This window comes from Bos grunniens, chromosome 13, assembly GCF_055505025.1.
Source record: "Bos grunniens cultivar Pamir isolate PY7600 chromosome 13, Bosgru_T2T1.0, whole genome shotgun sequence".
Classification (NCBI taxonomy): Eukaryota; Metazoa; Chordata; class Mammalia; order Artiodactyla; family Bovidae; genus Bos; species Bos grunniens.
Genome location: NC_141177.1, coordinates 43,010,843 through 43,034,840, shown reverse-complemented (window position 1 = coordinate 43,034,840; position 23,998 = coordinate 43,010,843). Strand labels below are relative to the sequence as shown.

The window sequence follows — 23,998 nt, the reverse complement described above, 5'->3', positions numbered from 1 at the left end:
ATAACAAAAATGGTCATTTCAAGGGTTTAAAAAGTAACCCATGGAAGTTGGCTTGACACCTGGTAAGTGCTTGGCACATGTCCACTGATCCTTCTGTCGCTGTAGTCAGCCATCTTCCTGTTCCCCTGGGGTGGCCGTGCTGAGGAGTCCTGACGTCACACCACTTACTGTGGTACTGAGGCCAGAGGTACCTACCAATTAGGAAAAGGAAAGGAAAGCCACCTGGTGGTAACAACATGTATTAGATGATTTTAGCATGATGTCAGTACCAAAAAACTTACAAGATGTACCTTTAAAGCCTGAATTTAATGGACCCATTTTGAAATTTTGGTAGTTCCAACTTCTATTGGATTTATTGGCCAGAAATGTCTCCTTTTGGCTACAGTTGTGAAAATTTGGTTGAGTCTCTCATCTACCCCAGTGGCAAAATGAAAAGTTAAAAATCACATTGTCATGGAGTCTCAGTCTGCCTGGACTGCCATAACAAAACAGCCCAGACTGCGTAGCTAGAAAAACAAATCTATTTTGTCACGGGCTGGACATCTGAGATCTAGGTGCCAGCTGGGGTGGTTTCTGGTGCGAGCTCTGAGTTGCAGACTATCCTCTCTCTCTGTTCTTGTGTGTCCTTTTCTCTGTGCATGTGTGTGGAGAGAGAGAGATCTCTGGTCTGTTCCTAAGCACAGCAGTCTACTTGATTGATAGACCTCATTTAACCTTTATTACCTCCTTCTAAGTTCTATCTCCACATACAGTCATACTGGAGGTTAGGACTTGAACATAAGAATTTAGGGAAGGACACAATGCAGTCTGACATATAATAAAGTGAAAGAATTCCTTCAGGATTGTTATATGTAAATTTTTATTAAGGGATTTGGGGAAGTCTCACTGGGACTTAAGGACTTGTTTACATAGAAACTAAGAGCAGTAATAGTACTGTGTGAAAAGATGGAAATTAGGTCTGACAGCTCCATTTTTCTATTCTGCATTCATCATGATACTAATTTCCTTATCTGTGGGGAAAAATAATAAGAAAAATAAAGATTACTGCCACATTCTGCAAAACATGCAGAATAACATAAATATATTTTTCAAAGTGCAATATCGGTCAGGGTCCACCTGCTTTAAAAACTGTAGTTGGTGATTATTAGCTGAGACATTGTTACAGTAGTTCTAAATTTGCTGCTGTCTCCAGCAGTGTGGCCTTTCCCCCTTCCCTCAGTAAAGACGAACCCCTGGTTTTAAAAGTTACCTTCTGTTCACTAATAAGTCTTTTCAGTTATATTCATTTGCTTTGCTATAACTTTCTCCATATGCTTTCAGTTTATTTAAACTAAAAAAAAAAAATTTCACCCATTTCTTCTGTTCCCCACTCTTCCACCTCTGGCAACCATCAGTCTGTTCTGTGTATCTGTGAACTTGGTTTGTATTTGTTTTTGTTTTTGTTTTTTTAATCCAAATGTAAGAGAGATTGGGCTTCCCAGGTGGCTCAGTGGTAAAATTTAAAAAAAAAAAAAATCTTCCTGTCACGCAGGAGATGCAGGTTTGATCCCTGGGTCGGGAAGATCCCCTGGAGGAAGGCATGGCAACCCACTCCAGTATTCTTGTCTGGAGAATCCCATGGACAGAGGAGCCTGTCGGACTACAGTCCATAGGGTTGCAAAGAGCATGCACACATATAAGAGAGATTATACAGTATTTGTATGACTTATTTCGCTTAGCTTAATGCCTCAGATTTTTTTCACATTGTTACAAGTAGCAGGATTTCCTTCTTTTTTACAGCTCAATAATATGCCATTGTGTATTTGTACCACTTCTTTACCCGTTCAGCCGTTATTGGACTCTTAGATTGCTTCTGTATCTTGGCTATTGTGAATAATGTTGCAGTGTACATGGGGGTGCAGATATCTTTTCAAGATAGTGCCTTTGTTTTATTGGAATTGCTAGATCAACTTTTGAGGTATCTCCATACTGTTTTCCTAGTAGCTGCACCAGTTACATTCCCAGCAACAGTACACAGGGGTTTCCTTTTCTCCACATCCTCACCAATACTTGCTATTTCTTGTTTTTAGTAATAGCCATTTTAACATGTGTGAGGTGATATCTAACTGTGGTTTTCATTTCCTTTTCCCTGATTATTAGTGAAGTTGAACATGTTTTCCTATGCTTTTTGGCCCTTTGTATGTCTTCTTTGGAAAAATGTCTATTCAGACTTTTCTGCCCATTTTTTTTGCTCTTGAGTTGTATGAGTTCTTTATACATTTTGGATATTGGCCCTTTATCAATATATCAAGACTTCCTGTTGTTTCAGCTGGTAAAAAATCCAGCTGCAATGCAAGAGACCTGGGTTCTATCCCTGGGTTAGGAAAATCCTCTAGAGAAGGCAACGGCTACCCACTCCAGTATTCTGGCCTAGAGAATTCCATGGACTGTATAGTCCAAGGGGTCACAAAGCATCAGACACGATTGAGTGACTTTCACTTTCATCAATATATCATTTGCAAATATTCCCTCCCATTCGATAGTTTTCCTTTTTGGTGATGGTTTTCCTTGCTGTTCAGAAGCTTTTTAGTTTGAAGTAGTCTCTCTTGTTTGTTTCTGCTTTTGTTACGTTTGCTTTTGGTGTCAGATTCAAAAATCATTGCCATGGACTTAAAGAGCTTACCATCTGTGTTTTCTTCTAAGAGTTTCATGGTTTTGTAAAACATTCAAGTCTTTAATTCATTTTGAGTTAATTTTTGTGTGTGGTATTAGCTAATGATCTAGGTTCATTTTTTTTTCATGTGGCTGTCTAGTTTTCTCAACACCTTTGTTGACGAGACTGTCCTCTTTCCATTGTATATTCTTGGCTCCTTTGTTGTAAATGACCACATGTATGGGTTTGTTTCTGTGGTCTCTGTTCTGTTCCATTGATCTATGTGTCTGTTTTGTTTTTTTTTTTATGGCAGTACCATACTGTTTTCATTACTGTAGCTTTGTAATATATTTCAAAATAAAACAGCATGATGCTGCTAGCTTTGCTCTTATTTCTCAAGATTGCTTTGGCTATTTGGGTCATTTGTGTTTTCACAGAAATTTTAAGATTGCTCTGATTCTGTGAAAAATTCCGCTGGAGTTTTGATAAGGATCACATTGAATCTGTAGATTGCTTTGGCGATTACGGCCCTTTTAACAATATTAATTCTTCCAATCCATGAGCACAGACTATTTTTCCACTAATTTGTGTCTTTTCCAGTGTTTTTCACTAATGTTTTATAGTTTTCAACATGAAATCTTTCACTTCCTTGGTTATATTTATTCCTAGGTATTTTTATGTAGTTATGAATGAGACAGTTAATTTCCTTTTCTGATATTTCATTATTAATGTATAGAAACCTTCTTTACAGTCCAACTCCCACATCCATATATAACTACTGGGAGAACCATAGCTTTGACTATAGTGACTGAACAACAACAAAACACAATGAGTTTTATAAAACATGGTAGGTGTTGATTTCATTGGTCATGCTTCCTTACCTCATTTTGTTCCTGAAAACAACCTAAATAACCTCACTGTTCACAGACAGCATGTTTAACTCTTATTCATGTCGTTTGGGGCTGCAGGTTGTAATGCCGGCAGAAATTAACTCAGGGACAGCCATGTCAAGAGGATTGTATCAACCAGCAACCATCTTTATGGGCCGCCAAATGTCAGCTGTCTCAGGCATTGGAGATTTCACTACAGAGCGGAAATCTTCCCAACCCACAAAGAACTTTTCAATTCCTGACCCACATTCACACCAGCAGACAGCCCAGAGCAGTGATGTGACAGGCAGCCGTGTAGTACAAACTCCTGGTGACACACAGTGCTTAAATAAGTCTGACAAAATAGATGGAAAGACATCTCTTCAGATTGGTGAGAAAACGCCAGTCACAGCCAGCGCATTGTCTGAGGAGGAACAAACTCATTGCTTCGAGATAGGAAGCAACGCATGTCAGAGCAAGAGTAATTTATCTGAAGGCAAAAAGTCGGCCGAACTCCATTCCCCGTTATGGGAGAGATTAAGTCCAGAGAACAGAACCACTGATTTAAAGTGTGACAGTTCCAGGAGATCAGAGGGATCAGAGGGAGAAATACTGACACGGGAGCATATTGAAGTCGAGGAAGAAAGAGCCAGACCGCCAGTCTCTCCGCTGTCAGGCTCAGAATCCTATGCATCTGAAAACGAGTGTCCTCAAGAGAAGCCCCCTGCCAGGAAAGCTTCCTCAGGTGGGGTGAGAGGCTAAGACAGTTTGCTGATTTTTGTCAGTATTTAGTTTTTCTGGGTGGTGATGTGTGTTAAAAATACAAAATACCGTCTTGTCGTATCTGTCCCAAAGCAAAGTAGTGACTGTGCCAATGAATTCCGTTCTAATGCATTCTTAAATATGTCCATAGAAGTACCTTTGCAAACAAATTCTCTGATTTTTAAACCCACTGTGATATTTTAAAAATATTTTTAATGTGCTTTAAAAAAACACCACAGTTACTTGTGGATTGTTTCTGCATGTTCCTAGCTGATGAGTAGTTCTGCTCTGAGAGGTAGAGCATCTTACCTCTCCCAGCTCCCTGAAGTCAGTGATTGGCCATCTGTTCATATTCCCTGTTACAGATCACCTTCCTTGTGAGGACTCACAGTCACAGGAGCCCTTCAGAAAAAAGCAGGAAGAGCAGGAGGAGGAGAGTTTGAGCAGTAGCAGTGACCTCACAGTTTCTGTAAGTGAAGACGATCTGATTTTAAAGAGTCCAGAACTACAGACAAATCTGGGAGACACAATGGAGCAAGAAGATGGAACAGAGACCTTAAATGTAATCCACTCTGAGCAAGAAAGAGATGCCCCATCCACCGGAAAACCTAACTGTATTTTGCAAGCCCCAAGCACTCCTGATTCACCAAATGAGTCCTTCACTAACTTGCCAGCAAAGGAGTAAGTCATTCATTTTTTTTCACTGTTCAGTTTTAATTATAGATATTTTTAGAGACCATTCCACTGGGAGTATATTATTGAACACTCAGCTGTAAGTGTGTAAGTCCCTTAATTCTCATAAATAGTCTTTTGGATAAGGACTAGTTTCTTTTTTTTTTTAATGAAATAGCTTTAAAACTCTGAGTATCATTGAAGTCATGGTGACTGGCAGTTTATAATGATATCTAAAGAATCCCTGGTTAATTCATAAGTAATTCCCTCCACTTCTTACCCACCATTCTTTTAGAAAACCAGTCATTTTGGACTTGTAGTAACACAGGTGACAAACACTTAAACTTTTGGGAATTTAATTTTTGAGACTGAGAACTTTGTATCTAATTAATTAATTTGCTTAATCCTTCTATCCCTTTCCCTTGTGTCATTTTTGTGATACAATTAAATATGCATTAATAAGTTTTAATAAGTGTATATGTAAGGCAGCTTTCCTTTTCTCAGTGTAAATGTGAGGACATTGGAGACTTTAAGGTTCAAGAGGAGTGTCAATGTTATATATTTTGAGCACTTATAAAATCCAAGTCATAAAAGTTCAAGTCAAAAAAATTCATTTTTTTTTTCCACGAGCTCCCCTGGTGGCTCAGACGGTAAAGAAATCCACCTGCAATGCAAGAAACCCAGGTTTGCTGTTGATTGGAGGTAGTGGAGTTGTAGGAAACATAGAAACAACATGTTGAGAATCAGTTCTGCAATAAGGGTAGCACTAATAGCATCAAATATCTTACGGGTACAAGGAACCTCAGTAAACAACGCAGAGTAGAGCTCATCATCTAAGATGGGACACTAGGGCTTCCCTGACAGTGCAGTGGCTAAGACTCCATGCTCCCAAGGCAGGGGGCTTGAGTTCCCAGGGCTTGAGCTCAGTTGCTGGTCAGGGAACCAAGATCCCCATGCCACACAGAGCGGCCTAAAAAATAAAATGAGGACACCAAGGCCAGGGGTGTAAGATTGACACCTAGGCGGGGGGCCAACCCTCCATACAGCCTCCCTGCCCCCATCCCACCTTGGAACATGTGACACTGTGATGCCATCACTCGCTCTCCAGCATTCCCAGTAACAGTGAAAAGCCAAGTGGATTTCTTGCACATGAGGGTGTTATGTTTTCTTTAAACTACCAGTGTAGCTTTTAATATACTGCCTCTTACCACTCATTACCAATTTAGAATGAAAAGTTTATAGTCTAATGGACTTCAAACTGACGTTTAAGAAATATTTATTAAGAGCACTTAAGTATAAAGTACTTGTGCTGTAGATGGAAGAACCATTGTGGTGCCCATCCTTGGGAGATTCGCTTTATAGCAGAGGCAAGCCCAATGGGGTTTTTCTAGTAATGGTACTTGCCTCTCATTGAGGAGGTATGGGTTATTATGTACTACATCATTAGAAACTTTATTACTAAGAAGAGAATGTTTCTATTTCAGGTGGTATTTGCCTTCTTTTTATAGCAGTTCTTGCACAAGTTGGTATTTTGGTAGGAGGAGTAGTGGACTTACTCAGGACTCAGTCCTTTTTTGAAATGAATAGGTTGAGTATGACTGTAGAATTAAGGATGTTCTATCTCCTATTCTATATGAATGACTGTTTCTTGTGACCCTAAAACCATCTTCATGAAATTTTGGAGTATATTTTACCAAAAATTGTTGGAAACTAAGCATTTGAGTTGGAGAAGGCAATGGCAACCCACTCCAGTACTCTTGCCTGGAAAATCCCATGGACAGAGGAGCCTGGTAGGCTGCAGTCCATGGGGTCGCTAAGAGTCGGACACGACTGAGCGACTTCCCTTTTCATTTTCATGCATTGGAGAAGGAAATGGCAACCCACTCTAGTGTTCTTGCCTGGAGAATCCCAGGGCTGGGGGAGCCTGGTGGGCTGCCGTCTGTGGGGTCGCGCAGAGTCAGACACAACTGAAGCGACATAGCAGCAGCAGCAGCAAGCATTTGAGGAATTTTTGAAGGTTTATCTTAATAGAATGCCCCCAGAATGAAAGATCAGTTGGTGATGCTGGTTTTCTGTGTCCATGTTACTAAATCTGAGTCTGTTGATCTGTGGTGAAAGTCCTCCCCAAGCATAGATTGACAGTGGTTTTACTTTTTTCCTTACAGTGGTTTTAAGTAGTTCTTGTTAACTCGTAGACTTCCCACATCTCTCGAGACCCTGCATTCTCTTCCTTTCTCTCCAGCCTTTGCTCTTCTCCTTTGCTCAGAGGGTTATTTATTAATCTGAGCCTGTGGCTTCATATTTACAGAATACCGCCCTAATGCCAGAGCTTCTCAGTTTACTTTAGTATCTTTTGGGGGCCTGAGAAAAGTTACTAGAATGAATTTTAGTTAACAAAGGTGAAGAGGTGGAACAAAGGAAGACAGCAAGAATTGAACAGGAAACTGGACCCTCCCATTTGCTGAGATTGATGATGATGACTTCAGGCATGTCTCGGAGATACTGTAGAGACACAATGAAATGAGTCTCGCAAGAAAGCAAGTCACACAAGTTTTTTGGTTTCCCCGTGGGTCCACGCTGCAGCATGTCTCAGAACTTTCTTTTATTCTTATGGCTGAATTGTATTCCAGTGTATGGATAAACCACATTCTGTTTATCTACTCACCTGTTGATGGACCCTGGGTTTGCTTCCACCTTTAGGAGCTTCTCTGCCTTCTCTTACGGACACCTCCAGACCCAGACGTAGAGCCCCATGCTGTGATTCCTGCACCTGAGCTGTAATTACAAGCTGTAATTAACCTTTCTCACAAGCGCACTTACTAGAATGAAGCTGGGTAAAAGAAATGTTAAAAAGGAGGACCTTGAATCTTGTATTTTCTTAAGGAGTGAGCAGTTCGCTACAAAGTTTGGCCCAAAGCTCTAGGACTTTGAACACTAGATATTCGTTATTTGTCATGTGACAGGTGGTTGACCCTGTGTCATTTGGGGCTACAGGGATAACTTGGCCACTTGTCCCTCATTTTGGGGAATTAGTTCAGCCTCAGTCACCCTGGGAGAGGTAGTGGGGTTCTCAAGACAGCAGGAGAGAAGTCCAGTGCACAGATGCTCTTTAAGTATCTGCTTGCATCCTGTTTGCTAACGTCCCATTGTCTAAAGACACCCACAGGGTCCAGCGCAGAGTCAAGAGGTAGATAAAGACAGCCCATCTCTTGTTGAGATGAGTGGCAGAGTTGCATTGCAAAGGGTGTGTACCCTGCAATGAGAAGTTTATGGTCAATTTTTGTAACCCACCACAGTACTTTAAGACAAATTCAAATAGAGATAAGCTCGGTGTGAGTCCAAAGGGTCGGGACAGGTTTTATACAGGTGTTGATACAGCATCTTGAAGGATGTCCAGGCTTTGAGTACAGAGGAGGAGGGTAAGGGGTGGAATGGGTCTGAAGAAAGAGTGCAGGTACAGAGAACACAAGGGGTGGGGCTGGGGGGCAGGCAGAGGGCCTGGCTGAAGGCTTGTCTGGGAGCAGCTGTCAGAGTGAAGGTTTGGAATGTCACCATGGTTGAGAAAGGCCTTCAGTGCGCAGTTAATGTACATATAGTTCATCTCTATGTTCTGCAGAGCAGTTGAAGGCTATTTTGAGAGAAGGGTAATATGGTGAATCACTTGATTTAGGAGAAACAGTGTCTTCAGGATGACTTACCCACGAGCTAGCCAGAATTCTGAGATGGCCCCTGATATTCCTGCCCACTGGTGTGCCTCTGTGTGATCCCCGTACCTGCAGTGTGGACAGGACAGTGAGGGTGGTGGAGCGCCCTCCTGTGATCAGGCTGGCATACGATGGAGAGGAAGAGTCTTGCAGATAAAGTAGCTAGAGGTGTATCCAATTTTTTTAAGGACCAGCTTTTTGTTTTGTTGATTTTCTTTCTTGTTTTCAATTTCATTGATTTCTCCTCTAAATTTTGTGATTTCTCCTGCTTGCTTTGGATTTAATTTGTTCTTTTTTTCTCGTTCCCTAGGGTGGAAGCTTAGCTTATTTATTTTAGATCGTCCCTCTTTTCTAAAACATCTATTCAGTGTTATAAATTTCTCCATAGGCACTGATTTCACTCCATCTCATAAATTTTGGTAAGTTGTATTTTCATTCAAGATATTTTAAAATTTCTTTTAAGACTTCTTTGATTCATTTGTTATCTAGAAATGTGCTATTTAATCTCCAAACACTTTTAGATTTCCTATAATCTTTGTTATTTTCTTTTGATCTGAGAGCATACTTTTTATGATTTTTGTTCTTTAAACTTTGTTGAGGTATGTTTTATGACCCACAATGTGGTTTGTCTTGGCAAATGTTCCATGCGAGCTTGAGAAGAATGTGTATCTTACTGTTACTGGATGAAGTATCCTGTACATGTAAGTTAGATCAGGTTAATTAATGGTGCTCTCCACTTCAGCTATATCCTTGCTGACTCTTTACCTGCTGGATGTATCAGTTACTGATGGAGGTGTGTTAAAATACATAACTGTAATAGTGGGCTTATCTATTCTTCCTTGCAGTTCTACCAGTTTCTGCTTATGTATTTTGATGCTCTGTTGTTGCACGCATACACATTAAGGATTTTTATGATGTTCCTTGGTGTGCTGTTTTGGGTGTTTGTCCTGCTTGGTGTTCTCTGAGCTTCCAGGATCTGTGGTTTGGTTTATTTGGAAAATTCTCAGCCGTTATTTCTTCAGATATTTCTTCTGCTCCGTTCTCTGTTTCTTCTAGTATTCCCATTACTTTTGTAAGTTTTTTTAAGAGACTTCCAAACTGTCTACCAGAATGGCTGTAGCATTTTGCATTGAGTGGCAGTTCCTGCCACTGCCCGTCGTCACTAGCATTTGGTGTCATCAGTGTTCTGAATCTGGGGCATTCTCGTAGGTGTGCAGTGGCGTCTTATTGTTGTGTCACTTTTGTTTATTGTTTGTTTATTGGCCATGCTACGCATCATGTGGGATCTTAGTTCCTGGACTAGGAATGGTACCAGTGCCTCCTGCGATGGAAGCTCAGAGGCGTAACCACTGTATCGTCAGGGAATCCCCATCATTATTGTCTTAATTTGCATTTCCCTGGTGACATATGATGTGGGACATCTTTCCATATACTTATTTGCTGTACGTACATCATCTTTGGCGAGATCTCTCTTAAAGTCTTTGGCTCACTTTTAATTGAGTTGCTGTATTTTCTTACTGTTGAATTTTGAGAGTTCTCTGTATATTTTGGATAACAGTCCTTTATCAAATATTTCTTTTCCTGCAAATATTTTTTCTTGGTGTATAAGTTGTCTTCTCATTCTCTTGACATTATCTTTTGCAGAATATAAATTTTTCATTTTAATAAAGTCCAGCTTGTCAATTACTTCTTTCATGGATCCATATCTTTGGGTATGGAAAAGGCCTTTCCATACCCAAGGTCATCTAGGTTTTCTCTTATATTATCTCTTAGGAGTTTTATAGTTTGGTGTTTTACATTTAGAACTATGAACCATTTTGAGTAAATTTTTGTGAAGGGTATAATGTCTGTGTTTAAGTTATTTTTTCTTTTTTTGTACTGGATATCCACTTGTTCCAGCATATTGATGAAAAGTTAACTTTTGGGAGGCTCATTTTCCTTCATTTGAAGATATTTCTATGTTTTTTAATTGAGATACAATTGACACATAGCCTTCCATTAGTTTCAGGTGTACAGAGTAGTGATTTGACATTTCTATGCATTGGAAATGATCATCGCAGTAAGGCTAGTAAGATCCATCACCACACATAGTTAAAATTTTTTTCTTATTGTGAGAATTGTAAGGATTTACTCTCTCAGCAACTTTCATATATACAGTATTCCTAACTGTTGTCATCATGCTCTACATTACACCCCCAGAACTTGTTTTGTAACTAGAAGTTTGTGCATTTTACTGCCTCCATCCATTTGGCCTCCTCCCACCCTTTGCCCGCCTCTGGCAACCACTAGACTCCCAGTCTGTTCTCTGTATCTATAAAATTCAGGGGGTTTTTTTTAGATTCTATATGTAAGTAAGATCATACAACATTTGTCTTTCCCTGACTGACTTATTTTATTTAGCATAATGCCCTCAAAGTTCATCCATGTTGTCACAAATTGCAGGATTTCCTTTTTGTTGTTGAATAATATTCCATTGTAAATATATACCACAATTTCTTTATCCATTCATTCATCAGTGGACACTTAAGTTTCTTCTGTATTTTGGCTGTTGTAAATAATGCTTCAGTGTACATGGGGGTGTATATATCTTTTTAAGTTAGTGTTTTCATTTCCTTCAGATAAATACTCAGAATTGAAATTCCTGGGTCATATGGTAGTTCTATTTTTAATTTTTTGAGGAACTCCCATACTCTTTTCCATAGCAGCTGCACCAGTTTGTATTCAAACCAACAGTGCACAGAGGATTCCCTTTCCTTTATATCCTTGCTGGCACTTATTATTTCTTGTCTTTTTAATGATAGCAGTTCTTACAGGTGTAAGAAGATACCTGATTGTGGTTTTGATTTGCATTTCCCTAATGATCAGTGGTGTTGAGCACCTTTTCACGTACTTGTTGGCTGTACTTATTTTCTTTGGAAGGATGCCTATTCAGATCTTCCACCCATTTTTTTAATCAGAAGCTTGGATTTTTTGCTATTAAGTTGTATGGGTTCTTTATATGTTTTGGATATTGACCCCAGTCAGCCATATGATTTGCAATTATTTTCTCCCATTCACTAGGTTGCCTTTTTATTTTGTTGCTGGTTTCCTTTGCTGTATAGAATATTTTCAGTTTGAAATAGTCCTGCTTGTCTGGTTTTGTTTTCATTGCCTGTGGTTTTGGTGTCATAACCAAGAAATCTTCGCTAAGACCAGTGTCAAGCTGCTTTCCCCCTGTGTTTTCTTCTAGGAGTTCTGTAGTTTCAGGTCTTACATTTAAGTCTCTAATCCATTTTGAGTTCATATTTGGTATAATATAAGGATCCAGGTTTTTTTTTTTTTGTCTATAGCTATCCAGTTTTCCAGCACCACTTGAAGAAGAGATTGACTTTTCCCCATTGTGTATTTTCCCTATCTTGACACTTTTGTCCAGATAAGAGTGGCTATATATGCATTGATTTATTCTGTTCCATTTGTCTATATGTCTGTATTTATGCCAGTACCATGCTGTTTTGATTTCTGTAGCTTTATAGTATGTTTTAAAATGAGAACATGTGTTCTCCTGCTTTGTTCTTTTTTCTCAATGTTATTTTGGTTACTCAGAGTCCTTTGTGGGTCCATATGAATTTTAGGATTGTTTGCTTTTTTTGTAAAAAAAAAAAAATGATGCTGGGAGGTTGAGGAATTACATTGGATCTGTCAATCATACGGGGTAGCATATACATTATAACAATATTAGTCTTCTAATCCGTGAACATGAGTTGTCTTTCCATTTATTGGTGTTTAATTTCTTTCAATAGTGTTTTATAGTTTTCAATGTACAAGTCTTTAGCTTCGTTGGTTAAGTTTATTTGTAAGTGTTTTGTCCTTTTTGATGCTATTGTAAATGGGATTATTTTCTTAATTTCCCTTTTAGATTGTTCATTATATAGAAATGCAACCAGTTTTTGCCTGTAGACTTTATATCCTGCAACTCTACTAAAGCATCATAGTGTAAATGCATTTTAAAGCCCCATGGGCCCCAAGAGGAACATTAGGAAATAAACATGCATAGGAAAGCAGCTCAAGGACTAGCTCCACATTCAGTGTCAGGAAGCTCAGAAGGAACCAGAAAAGGTGTCTGGGGAGAGTCTGCAGTGAAGAGTGTGGAGAACTGAGGGCCAAGCTTGTGCTGCAGATGCCAAATAGAGTTTTTCACATAGGGTTTAGAGAGATTAACAACCTTCCCAGGTCACACAGCTGGCTGGAGGTGCAGCTTACGTCCGGACTGACTAGCAGATGCCAGACTCATGCTCCCAGTTTCTGTGCTCGAACATATAAACCACAACCAGTATGATGATGTTCCCTTTAGTAGCATCAACTCTGTGCCAGGCACTGTTGTGAGAGCTTTATTTATAACAGTATATTTATTCCTGTTGTCATCACCATCTTACAGAGGTGGAAACGGAGACACAGTGAGGTTATGTTCAGGGTCAGCATGCTTTGAACTCAGCTGTCTGGGTCCAGAGTCTGCACTCATAACTGTCTGCTGATAACTCTCTCCACTGCCTGCATAACTGGAGTGTCATCAGGCATAATATTTCTTCAGGTTGAATGAGGACGCTCAAGAAGCAAATAGATTCTTTAATTAGAAAAAGAAAACCAAGCATCAGCGTTTTGACCTTTGGCTCTGTCCATATTGATTTTGGTGCTTCCCAGCCTCGTATAAGCTGGAGCAGTGCTATATGCCTTTCTTCCAGCTTGAACGAAGTACTTGTAAAGTTGCTTTGTTCTTTCTCCCCATGGAGCATGCCTGAAAGCAAAATGTAATGCTGCCTTTTACGCTAAGTCAAATGAAAGCCTCGGTTTCTCAGGGTCAGAAAAATGCAGTCATATAGGTGGAGTCTCATCCAATGATTTTAATTTTGCCCCTCTCAAAAGTTAAGTGTAAGAAGGAAGTTCTTACATCTGAGAAAAGACTTGCTGCTGGAGTCATGTTGCCTGGAGTAATGGTTTACAACTGTTACAACTTTCACATTGGCCCAGAGTTTACTTAAGAGGCACTGGAAGCATGTTGTTCCTTCCAGCATGATAAGACCTTCAGATGTCTGCTCTCTGTTGCTCGTTTGTCTTCATTATGCCTTGTTTTTCCTGGACATGACCTCTGCCCCTCAATTCAGGTGCTCCCCTGAGCTTTTTTCTCGCCACTCCACGTATTCTGGCATTTTTCCTCAAAGAAAGGTCCTGCGTTACACTTATGGAAAAAATAGCCCAGTGCCAGGGTGGGGTGGGGTGGGCAGTGCGTCCCCTTCAAGTTCTACCTGGCATTTCATTCTCCAGTCTTGCCTGTGCCTCTCCTGTTAGCTCACCTGTTTTGATCTGACATAGCTGAGGCTTTTCTTATCTTTATTTTGGTTTAAATTTTTAAAAGTTCATAACCAGGTTTTCAAGAGGACAGGAATCCCGAGACCCGATTGTCAGCAAAGTAGGCCGTAATTACAGCCACTGTCACCTGGCGTGTGAACAGACATTGAAAAAACTGTCCATTGGCCAGCCTCAACCCAGTGTCCCACCGCTGCCAGCCATCTCATCATAGGCTGCTGGCCTCAGTCAGAAGAGGTGGGGACCTGGAGTGGAGCCAGGGTAGGGGAGACAGAGGGGCACTTGAAAGGCTACAGCGGGAGAGCTGCTTTCACCAGCAGAACAGGTCTGCTGATGAAAGTTCTCTCCATTTTTGTTTGATTATTTATTCTGATTCTTAAATGCTCATCTGTATGTTCAGGTTTTCATATATTTTTGAGTCAATTTTGAAAATATGTAGTATACTAGAAAGAGATCCATTTTTCTAAGTTTTCAAATTTGTGGGCATAAATTTGTATTTTAGAAATCCTGCTTATGTCAATAATTATGTCCCCTTTTTTCTCTGCTCTTTTTTGGAATGACTTTTATATATATAAAATACATGAGTTTCAGGAAGAAACCTAAAGAGGATTTACATTTGCTCCTGGCAGCACCTCGGGCAGAAGGAGTCCTGGGTCACATTCACCCAGGTCTGAGGAGTGAGATGGGTTGAAGCCAGGCTTTGGTCCCTCTGAGGGCCAGACTATGTCTGTTTCACCCTTATCTGTAGGAAGTAGCCCCGAGTGTCCAGTTCCAAGTATGAATCATTTATTAGGGTTCCCCTTCCTTGGTGGACCTGGACTTCTGTTTTTATTCTCTTGCTCTCTAGGGTTATCCAAAGATGACCCCACTACATCAGCTACCTTTTCAGACATTGGCACATGCCCTTCAAAGAAAAGGTGCTCCAAACATTAGGGTCATCTCTCTGAATTTCCTTTTTCTCCAAATTTTGATCCTGTAGTTCTTTCCTAGAATTTCCTTTTTCTCTAAAGTTTGATCCTGTAGTTCCTTCCTACTTTGTCTCTCTAATGCTATCAAAGACATACTTTATACACACACACACACACACACACACATATATATATGTATTTTTCTTAATGCAAGGATTAGCCTGCATTACCTTGATGGCACTAAATGAGGCTGAAGTCCTTCTTGTATATACTTTTTAAAGATAAGTGTTATTCTTGAAGTATAGCATGCATGCAGAAAAGCAAACAAATCTTGAGCATGCTGCCGCTGCTGCTGCTAAGTTGCTTCAGTCGTGTCCGACTCTGTGCGACCCCATAGATGGCAGCCCTCTAGGCTCCCCCATCCCTGGGATTCTCCAGGCAAGAACACTGGAGTGGGTTGCCATTTCCTTCTCCAGTGCATGAAAGTGAAAAGTGAAAGTGAAGTCACTCAGTTGTGTCCCACTCTGAGCAACCCCATGGACTGCAGCCTACCAGGCTCCTCTGCCCATGGGATTTTCCAGGCAAGAGTACTGGAGTGGGGTGCCATTGCCTTCTCTGAATCTTGAGCATACTGCTCAGTTAATTATCACAGGTGACTACCTGGTCCCCCACCCAGTCAATAAACAATGTCAGCACCCAAGCCTGCCCCTCCCTTCTTCACTGTGTCCCCTGCTCCCGTCTCCCTCATAATCACTTCTGCTTGGCCGCTTCTTCCTTCCTGAAAACCTAAGAAACCGGATCTCTTTTGGTCCCTTTCCTTTGTCATGATGAAGTGCATAGTTTTGTCCCAGTCCTTTCTCATTTGGTTTGCTCTTTACCTTTTCAATCTATTCCTGGGACGGCTTTCTCCCTTGTATATCATGTTTCTCCCCTTGTGACAAGCCTGCTCAAGCCTGTTAACAATTCGTCCCTTTAGATTGTACACAATACTTTGCTGTTTTCCTGAGTGTGATTTCTAGAAAGCCTTCCAAGCTCATGATTGTCTGCTGACACGTAGAATATGTGATTTCAGGCTGTGATTGTGTTTTGTAAACATTTCAGGCTGGACAGTTACCCAGAATACAAACCTGTTGCCTTATTTCTCGGGCTAGCCCTGCCCGTCACAGGAAACAAATCAGGAATTGTTTGGTTTGAAATGTTCTCTTGATCTCACCTTGCTCAAAATGTGCTGTGAAATTGCAGGAAGAATTGCAGAGCAGTGACATTTTGCAGCTGTCATCTGGCAGGTATGACTATTGACTTACCGAGCTTGACTTCTCAGTTCTCATTTATCACCCTCATCAGATTCACATTTTGGCACAAGCACCTGGCACAGTGGCTGGCATATGTTGGCATCTGATAACTAATTAGCTTGTGGTAATCTGATACGAGGGATTCAGAAGTCAAGAATCCGGGACGTCCATGAGGTGAGACAGAAATGGCCAGCCTTTTTCTCTTCCTTCCAGCTTTTTTGAAATATACTTGATATACACCACTGTATAAATATAAGGTGTGCAACATAGTGATTTGACTTATACACATCACAAAATAATTACCACAGTAAGTTTAAAGAACATCCATCAGAATTAAGAAATAGAAAAAAATTCTCCTTGTAATGAGACTGCTTCGGATTTACCCTCTTAACATAGACTTTCATATAACATGCAGCAGTGGGCCAGCCTTTTTTTTTTTCTTAAGTTAGAAATGAACTTGGCTTCTGTCTCTCCCACTTCTGATTCTTGGCCATTTGTTAGATTTAATTTCTAGCATCAAAGAATCCGCATCCTGATAAAATGGGCGTTTTATTTTTCCTGGTCCTTTTCATTGAGAAGTGGTGGGTATGGTGCAGAGTAAGCATAGCTTGTGCTTTGCATCAGCACATAAGATCACAGTGAACCCCCAGAACTCAGGGTTCAGCCAGAAGATAATCATCCAAATGGATGTGATAAGTTTTCCCCCCAAAATGGGATCCCTTCCAGAACCAAGAGAATTAGAGTAGAAAATGTATCATAAAGGAAAACCCTCATCTGAAACCTTGTGGGGTTCATTGAAGCCAGGGTGTGTGAGCAGCTGGACCAAGGTTCACCTGCAGCGGGGGAAGGCAGAGGAGAACTGAGGAGTCACATTTCAGCCCTGTTCTGGGGGGACAGGATTGAGCCCCAGCCTGGGCAGCTCCAAGGGTGTCGTCTGGGGTGGGACAGTGGTGTCTCACCACCCTGCACCTTCAGTTCAGTTCAGTCACTCAGTCGTGTCCGACTCTTTGCGACCCCATGGACTGCAGCACGCCAGGCCTCCCTGTCCATCACTAACTCCTGGAGGTTTCTCAGACTCGTGTCCATTGAGTTGGTGATGCCATCCAGCCATCTCATCCTCTCGTCCTGCTTTCAATCTTTCCCAGCATCAGGGTGTTTTCCAGTGAGTCAGCTCTTTGTATCAGGTGGCCAAAGTAATAGTTTCAGCTTTAGCGTCAGTCTTTCCAATGAATATTCAGCACTGATTTCCTTTAGGATGGACTGATTGGATCTCCCTGCAGTCCAAGGGACTCTCAAGAGTCTTCTCCAACACCACAGTTCAAAAGCAGTAGTTCTTCAGTGCTCAGCTTCCTTTATAGTCCAACTCTCACATCTCACGCTGCAGCTTGGCTTACCTGGAATCTTTAATGTCTCGTTAGGGATCAGCTTGCTGCTGCTGCTAAGTCGCTTCACTCATGTCCGACTCTGTGCAACCCCATAGATGGCAGCCCGCTAGGCTCCCCCATCCCTGGGATTCTCCAGGCAAGAACACTGGAGTGGGTTGCCATTTCCCTCTCCAATGCATGAAAGTAAAAAGTGAAAGTGAAGTCGCTTAGTCGTGTCCCACTCTGAGCGACCCCATGGACTGCAGCCCACCATGCTCCTCCATCCATGGGATTTTCCAGGCAAGAGTACTGGAGTGGGGTGCCATTGCCTACTCCGAGGGATCAGCTTAGGCTGTTCTGTAAACTTGACATGCTAATACGTACCACAGTGATGAACATCTCTGTCTTCTTGGAGTAGGGCAGGGGGCGCCTGCCTTGTTTAGTGGCCCCAGAGCTCCCCCTCCTGTTGCTCTCCCATCATCTTGACAGGTGGCCTCTTACTGTCTCTGGTCACTTCCTTCTTCCCCCTCCACACTCCAAGTGGAAAGATCCCTTTTGCTGCCCTGATCCTCTCAGTTCAGCTCCACTCAGAGCTCACGCCCAGAGTGTCCTCAGGGCAGATGGCCCCACACCCACTGCAGTCCCTTCTCCTCACCCTGAAGTGAACCAGGAACCCCCTTTCAGGTGGGCTGCCCAGCTCGGGCAGTGCCCCCCAGTGACTTGGAGGTGCTCACACCTGGGCCCAGCAGTGGGGCTTCTGCCTCCTTGGCTCTGACCACACTGTGTAGCCACACCCTGAGTGTCCCTGGGCCAAGGCAATGCCCACTGGCTCCCACCAAACCCTGCGCTTCACTGTGAGCCCCTCTCAAGGTGGGTGGGTGATGGTGGGGAAGGGTCCTTGGGGCAAAACTGGGACCTGTCTCCAGTCGTCGGGTGGAACGCGTCAACACTTGGCTCCTCTCCATCTTGCCGCTGTTTTTTTCCTCCTCTTCAGCTCCTCCCGGCTTGGCTCCCCTTTTACAGTCCCCCTAACTGATATTTCTCACCTCTGAAGAATAGTCTTTGAGCCACGGTGACAGGCTTCTGAAAGAAAACAAATCACTTTGAAGGTGGGATTAGAGAAGGGACATTGGAGCTGAGGACCTGAATGAGAGGCTTTCCCTTGGGGGGTGGGGGGCATCATGGGGAGTGCATGCATGTAAGACAGCCGAAAACCCAAAATGAAGCAGGAAGTGAGCTTTTAAAACATCCAAGATATGTGTTCTTGTACTTTCACACTTGATCTCACCGTTTGAGTCCTTGTTGGGCGACTCACTCTGTTAACTTAACCTCCAGGAGAATCTGAACCCAGTGGGGAGGAGTCCTGAACCCTGTCCTCCATGGTGTCCAACTGACTCTCACTTTTTCTCACTGCTCTCCCTCATCAATGTAAATCTGTTTTAATTTGCTTCTCATTTTGATGGACTGAATGTGTCTGAATCTGCTGCTTCAAGCAATTCTAGACTCATTTCCTCCATCACAGTGATGCTCAGATGTGTTCTACTAGAATTACCCTGCAGTGAGTAAAAAAAAAAAAAAAAAAAAAAACTCTTCTCCAGGTCTGTAGGAAAATGAATCTTTGTGATTTTGAGAACTTGCTTTTTTCTAAAACTTCGGTCCCTGCTGTGGCTTGCCTACTAGAGCATGAAAAAATGTGTGAGAACATCGAGTGAGTAAGGACAAATCTGTAGGAAGCCGCTGATCTTGTTAGCTTTGATGGGTTGGGTTTTTATCATGGATGTGTGATTGTTATATTGTACATGTATATTCATCGTCCACTCATAAAACTTCTTCTGATTTGTGTGATGAAACGAAGTACATCAGCACGTTGGTGTTCTGCACAAAGTTCTGAGAACTCCAGGTGTCCTGCCACCTTAAACACTGAAAGTGAAAGGAAAGTGAGGTCGCTCAGCCGTGTCCGACTCTTTGCGACCCCATGGACTGTAGCCCACCAGGCTCCTCCATCCATGGAATTTTCTAGGCAAGAGTACTGGAGTGGGCTGCCATTTCCTTCTCCAGGGGATCTTTCCAACCCAGGGATTGAACCCAGGTCTCCTGCATTGCGGGCAGATGCTTTACGGTCTGAGTCACCAGGGAATCCCCAAACAGTGAAAAACACTGCTTTCTAGACTCTAAACAAATTTCTTATGGTACTGGCTCATGGCACTGACAGTCCTTACTGTTCAGCTGAAGTACGGATCATGAGAACACGTGCTGACCGTGCTTGTTGGAGCATAATTACATCTGTCATCATGAGCATGGGCTTCCCTGGTGGCTCACCATTAAAGAACCCGCCTGCAGTGCAGGAGACGCGGGTTCAATCCCTGGTTTGGGAGGATCCCCTAGAGAAGGGAGTGGCACCCACTCCAGTATTCTTGCCTGGACAATCTCATGGACAGGGGAGCCTGGTGGGCTACAGTCCATGGGGTTGCAAAAGAGTTGGATACAACTCAGTATACGACTAAAACAGTAACAGTCATGAGCATACTTGAAATTGGTTTCCACTGTTTTGAAAGATGCAGTTACTCCGAATTAGGGATGTGCTTGTCTGACATCCTCCGAAGCCCAGCACTGACAGGAGATGCTGTTTCACCTAATTCCCAGCATCTACCCAAGAGGGCCAGTTAGCATGGACTGTTTCCTTGCTCACATCCTGCCGGCCTTTCTTCCACAGTTAATTCATTTGTTCATTCACAATGATAATTTGGTATCATCTCCTTTCCTGTTTCTTCTTTTTGTCTTTGGGATTATTTTAGAAGCTTCTTGGATGATTGAGTATTTGAATAGTAAAGTGATTTGATTTTTTCATTGCAATACAGTATTTCAAGGGCAGGTAGCAAGCAGGCACAGTCTTTCCCATGGTGCTCTGCTCAATTTTTACTGGACTCCTGCAGGAGGGGGCAAGCATCAACAGCCAAGGGTTCAGTCCCTTCATGCTGGTCCCTCCCTGGGTGCTGCTTCTCCCATTTCAGTGTCATCACTGAGGTGGACCTGGATCACTGACTGCCCTGGATGGGACTTCCATTCATCAAACATAATTGGCATCGTAAGAACATCACCTGTCCTGGAGAAGTGACTTATATACTAAGTTATTTCAGGGTCTGACCACTGCCTGAGCCTCAGTGAGCTCGTCCACCACCCATCATGCCTTCTGGTCTTCCTCATGTGCTGGAACTGTGCCAGCCCAACCTGAGCCTCCTAGTCTCTTCTACAGATACACACAAACATGCATGCACACACACACCCCAGTGCATGCAAACATATGGAGACAGATGTGTAATAGCACAGCGAAAGTCTGATGTTTGGTTTAGGGTCCTCCATCAGTCATTATGCTGCAGCAAAGTTGGTTCTACCCTGACAGTAAGATGCCCCTTTACCAAAAGCACCCACTCAGTTCAGTTCAGTTGTTCAGTCGTGTCTGACTCTTTGCGACCCCATGGACTGCAGCATACCAGGCTTCCCTGTCCATCACCAACTCCCAGAGCTTACTCAAACTCATGTTCATCACGTTGGTGACTCCATCCAACCATCTCATCCTCTGTCGTCCCCTTCTCCTCCCACTTTCAATCTTTCCCAGCATCAGGGTCTTTTCAAATGAGTCAGTTCTTTGCATCAGGTAAGCAAAGTATTATAGTTTAAGCTTCAGCATCAGTCCTTCCAATGAATATTCAGGGGTGATGTCCTTTAGGATTGACTGGTTTAATCTCCTTGCAGTCCAAGGGACTCTCAAGAGTCTTCTCTAACACCACAGTTCAAAAGCATCAATTCTTCAGCACTCAGCCTTCTTCACAATCCAACTCTCACATCCATATATATGACTACTGGAAAAACCACAGCTTTGAGTAGATGGACCTTTGTTGGCAAAGTAATGTCTCTGCTTTTTAATATGCTGTCTAGGTTGGGCATAGCTTTTCTTCCAAGGAGCAAGCGTCTTTTAATTTCATGGCTGCATTCACCATCTGCAGTGATTTTGGAGCCCCCCAAAGTAAAGTCTGTCACTGTTTGCATTGTTTCCCCATCTATTCGCCATGAAGTTGTCAGGCGAGTGTATGCTCTTTGGTTCTGTCTTGTCACAACAAAGATTTGGGGTGATGGACATTAAAGCCCCCTTGGCGTGTCACAGCTCTCGGGTCTTGGACAGACTGTGTTATAGCTCTCAGGTCTCGAATGGACCGTGTTATAGCTCTTAGACAAATCAGTGTTACCCCTCTATTTTAGTTAGAAGACAGCAGGAAAATCCATCTTCGAGGTGTGAGGGCATGTCGATCCAAAGACATGAAGAGGAGAGCACCCCAGCACGTGGGAGAGAGAGAGCGAGAGCCCTTTGGCTCCTCTTTTTATGTTTTTTCCTTCCCCCTGGGCCTGCTCTATGCAAATTGGGCTTAGTCAGGAGTGCTGTTCTACCTGAAGTCCTCACTCAGGTCCTCGGACCTTCCTTTGACTGTCCTGTTCTATTTTTGCAGGCTTTTCCCTTCCTTGTCTTTTAGCCACCGCCATTTTGGACTCCTTTTCCCTATTCTAACTACCTAACAAAGTTATGGGGCCGAATGCCATGATCTTAGTTTTCTGAATGTTGAGTTTTAAGCCAGCTGTTTCACTCGCCTCTTTCACTTTCATCAAGAGGCTCTAGCGTTTAATTATAGAACCAGTAATGATTATGTCTAATAAAAATTCTTTACTGTGTTCATAGTATTATATTTTTTAAAAATTTTCCAAAATATGTGGCCTGATGGTATTAAGTTTTGCAAATGCATCAAGTAGTCTGATAAGTCATTCACCCTGCATGTTCATCGGAGAAGGCAATGGCAACCCACTCCAGTACTCTTGCCTGGAGAATCCCAGGGACAGGAGAGCCTGGTGGGCTGCCGTCTATGGAGTCGCACGGAGTTGGACATGACTTAAGTGACTTAGCAGCAGCAGCAGCAGCTGCTGCATGTTCATTTTTGCAGCAGGGATTTCAAGCCAGGCTCTGCAGACCTGTTGCATGCACCTCTGATTGGAGAGCGCAGCCAGCACCCTAAGGGAGACACCCCCCTGGTGACATGTCAGGGATGTAACAGACACCCTGGGAGCAAACGTTTTCAGCTTTCACTGCCCACCCCCATCAGGCAGGGCTGATTTTTATCCACCTGGCTGTGAAATTTGGGACCCACAAAAATTCTTGGCTACTAAGAACTGGGTTCTCGGTTCAGACTGGTTCTTTCTGTTGAAGGGTGAAAGGAGAACACCTATTATAAATCAAGCCTTCCAGAACCTCATTAAGGAACTTAAGAAAACAGGTAGTCTTGGAGAGGCAGTAGTTCTGAAAACTGAAGTGGGGCCAAATAAGAATGTCTGTTTGGAGGCCAGTGAGAGAGAAAGGCAAAGGTTTTGCTTGTCAGGCCTCTGCTGCTTTAAAGAAAGAGCCGCCTCACAGGCGCGGGTGCCGGGGTCCCAGCTGTCAGCACCATCACCCGGCCTCCAGGTGAAGACAAGGAGCCTTGTTTCCCGGGTGAAGAGAGGAGCCTTGTTCGTGACCCCTGGCCCGCAGCACCGCAGACCCCTGCCCCCCACCCCGGCCCTGGCCTTTGTGCTGCGGCTCCTCCTCCCTCCCTCCAGACTTTGTGCGCCTTTAAGTGGCCCCCAGGAAGGGACCACCCAGGGGGCTGCACAATGGGGGCTGAAGTAGCCCCTGAAACATAGGTTTCTTGAGACAGGCCGTGAAAAGAAAAGTACTGTTTAACTATGTACATGTTTGTCCTTTCTACCACCGTTTTGTGTGGCTAACAAACCCCCGCACCCCCGCACCGCCCCCTCGCGTCCAGACTCCTCCAGGGCCGTACCCCCAGCTGTTCCGGCTGCTCCTCGTTCCTGCTCCCAAGGCGCTGCTGCCTCAGTCTGCTTACATGCACGCCTTTGGATGGATGGTCAGGAAATTGGTATCAGAGCAAACAAATGATGCTTGCCTGATGAAACTGTTTTATCAGTCATCCTCAGAGTCAGTGGCTTGGCACTGCTGCTGCGTGAGATGTGTCTGTAGGACCACTCAACAAAAGCTGGCAGCCGGAATTCAGTTCTCAATAGCCATTCACACCTCTGTAAAAGGATTAGCTCCGGCCGATTGTTAGCCTGTTTAAATCTTAATTTGCATCTTTATGGAGGTAGGGCTTCTCCGGGCCTCTCTGCTGCTCAGTGGGGGGTGTGTGTGTGTGTGTGTGTGTGTGTGTGTGTATACACCTGTGGGTGGGCATCACGGGAGGTTTTCTCTTACTGGCGAAGGTGCTAAATTGCTTCAGGAGGATGTGTAAGCGACACAGATTGAATTAGCTACTTCGGTTTTGACTAACCTTGACTGGGCTTTGGTTCATTAGTTACATTGGGTTTGGCCAAAAAGTCCATTTTGGTTTTTCCTTACAGATTGCAGCAAAACCGACCAA

General features: G+C 43.0%; 1 protein-coding gene across 4 annotated transcripts in view; it reads left to right on the top strand.

The window, feature by feature from the left end:
- The window catches only part of KIZ (kizuna centrosomal protein), a 93,194-nt gene that overhangs the window by 19,555 nt on the left and 49,641 nt on the right, over positions 1 to 23,998 (top strand). For all 4 annotated transcript variants that reach the window (XR_015139446.1, XR_015139444.1, XM_086333687.1 and 1 more), the window contains exons 5-6: positions 3,601 to 4,246; positions 4,629 to 4,944. Coding sequence is in view for 2 of the 4 variants with exons in the window: in XM_086333687.1 (XP_086189813.1) it covers positions 3,601 to 4,246; positions 4,629 to 4,944 (962 nt within the window). In the remaining 2 variants the exon portion in view is untranslated. The remainder of the gene's footprint in view (positions 1 to 3,600; positions 4,247 to 4,628; positions 4,945 to 23,998) is intronic.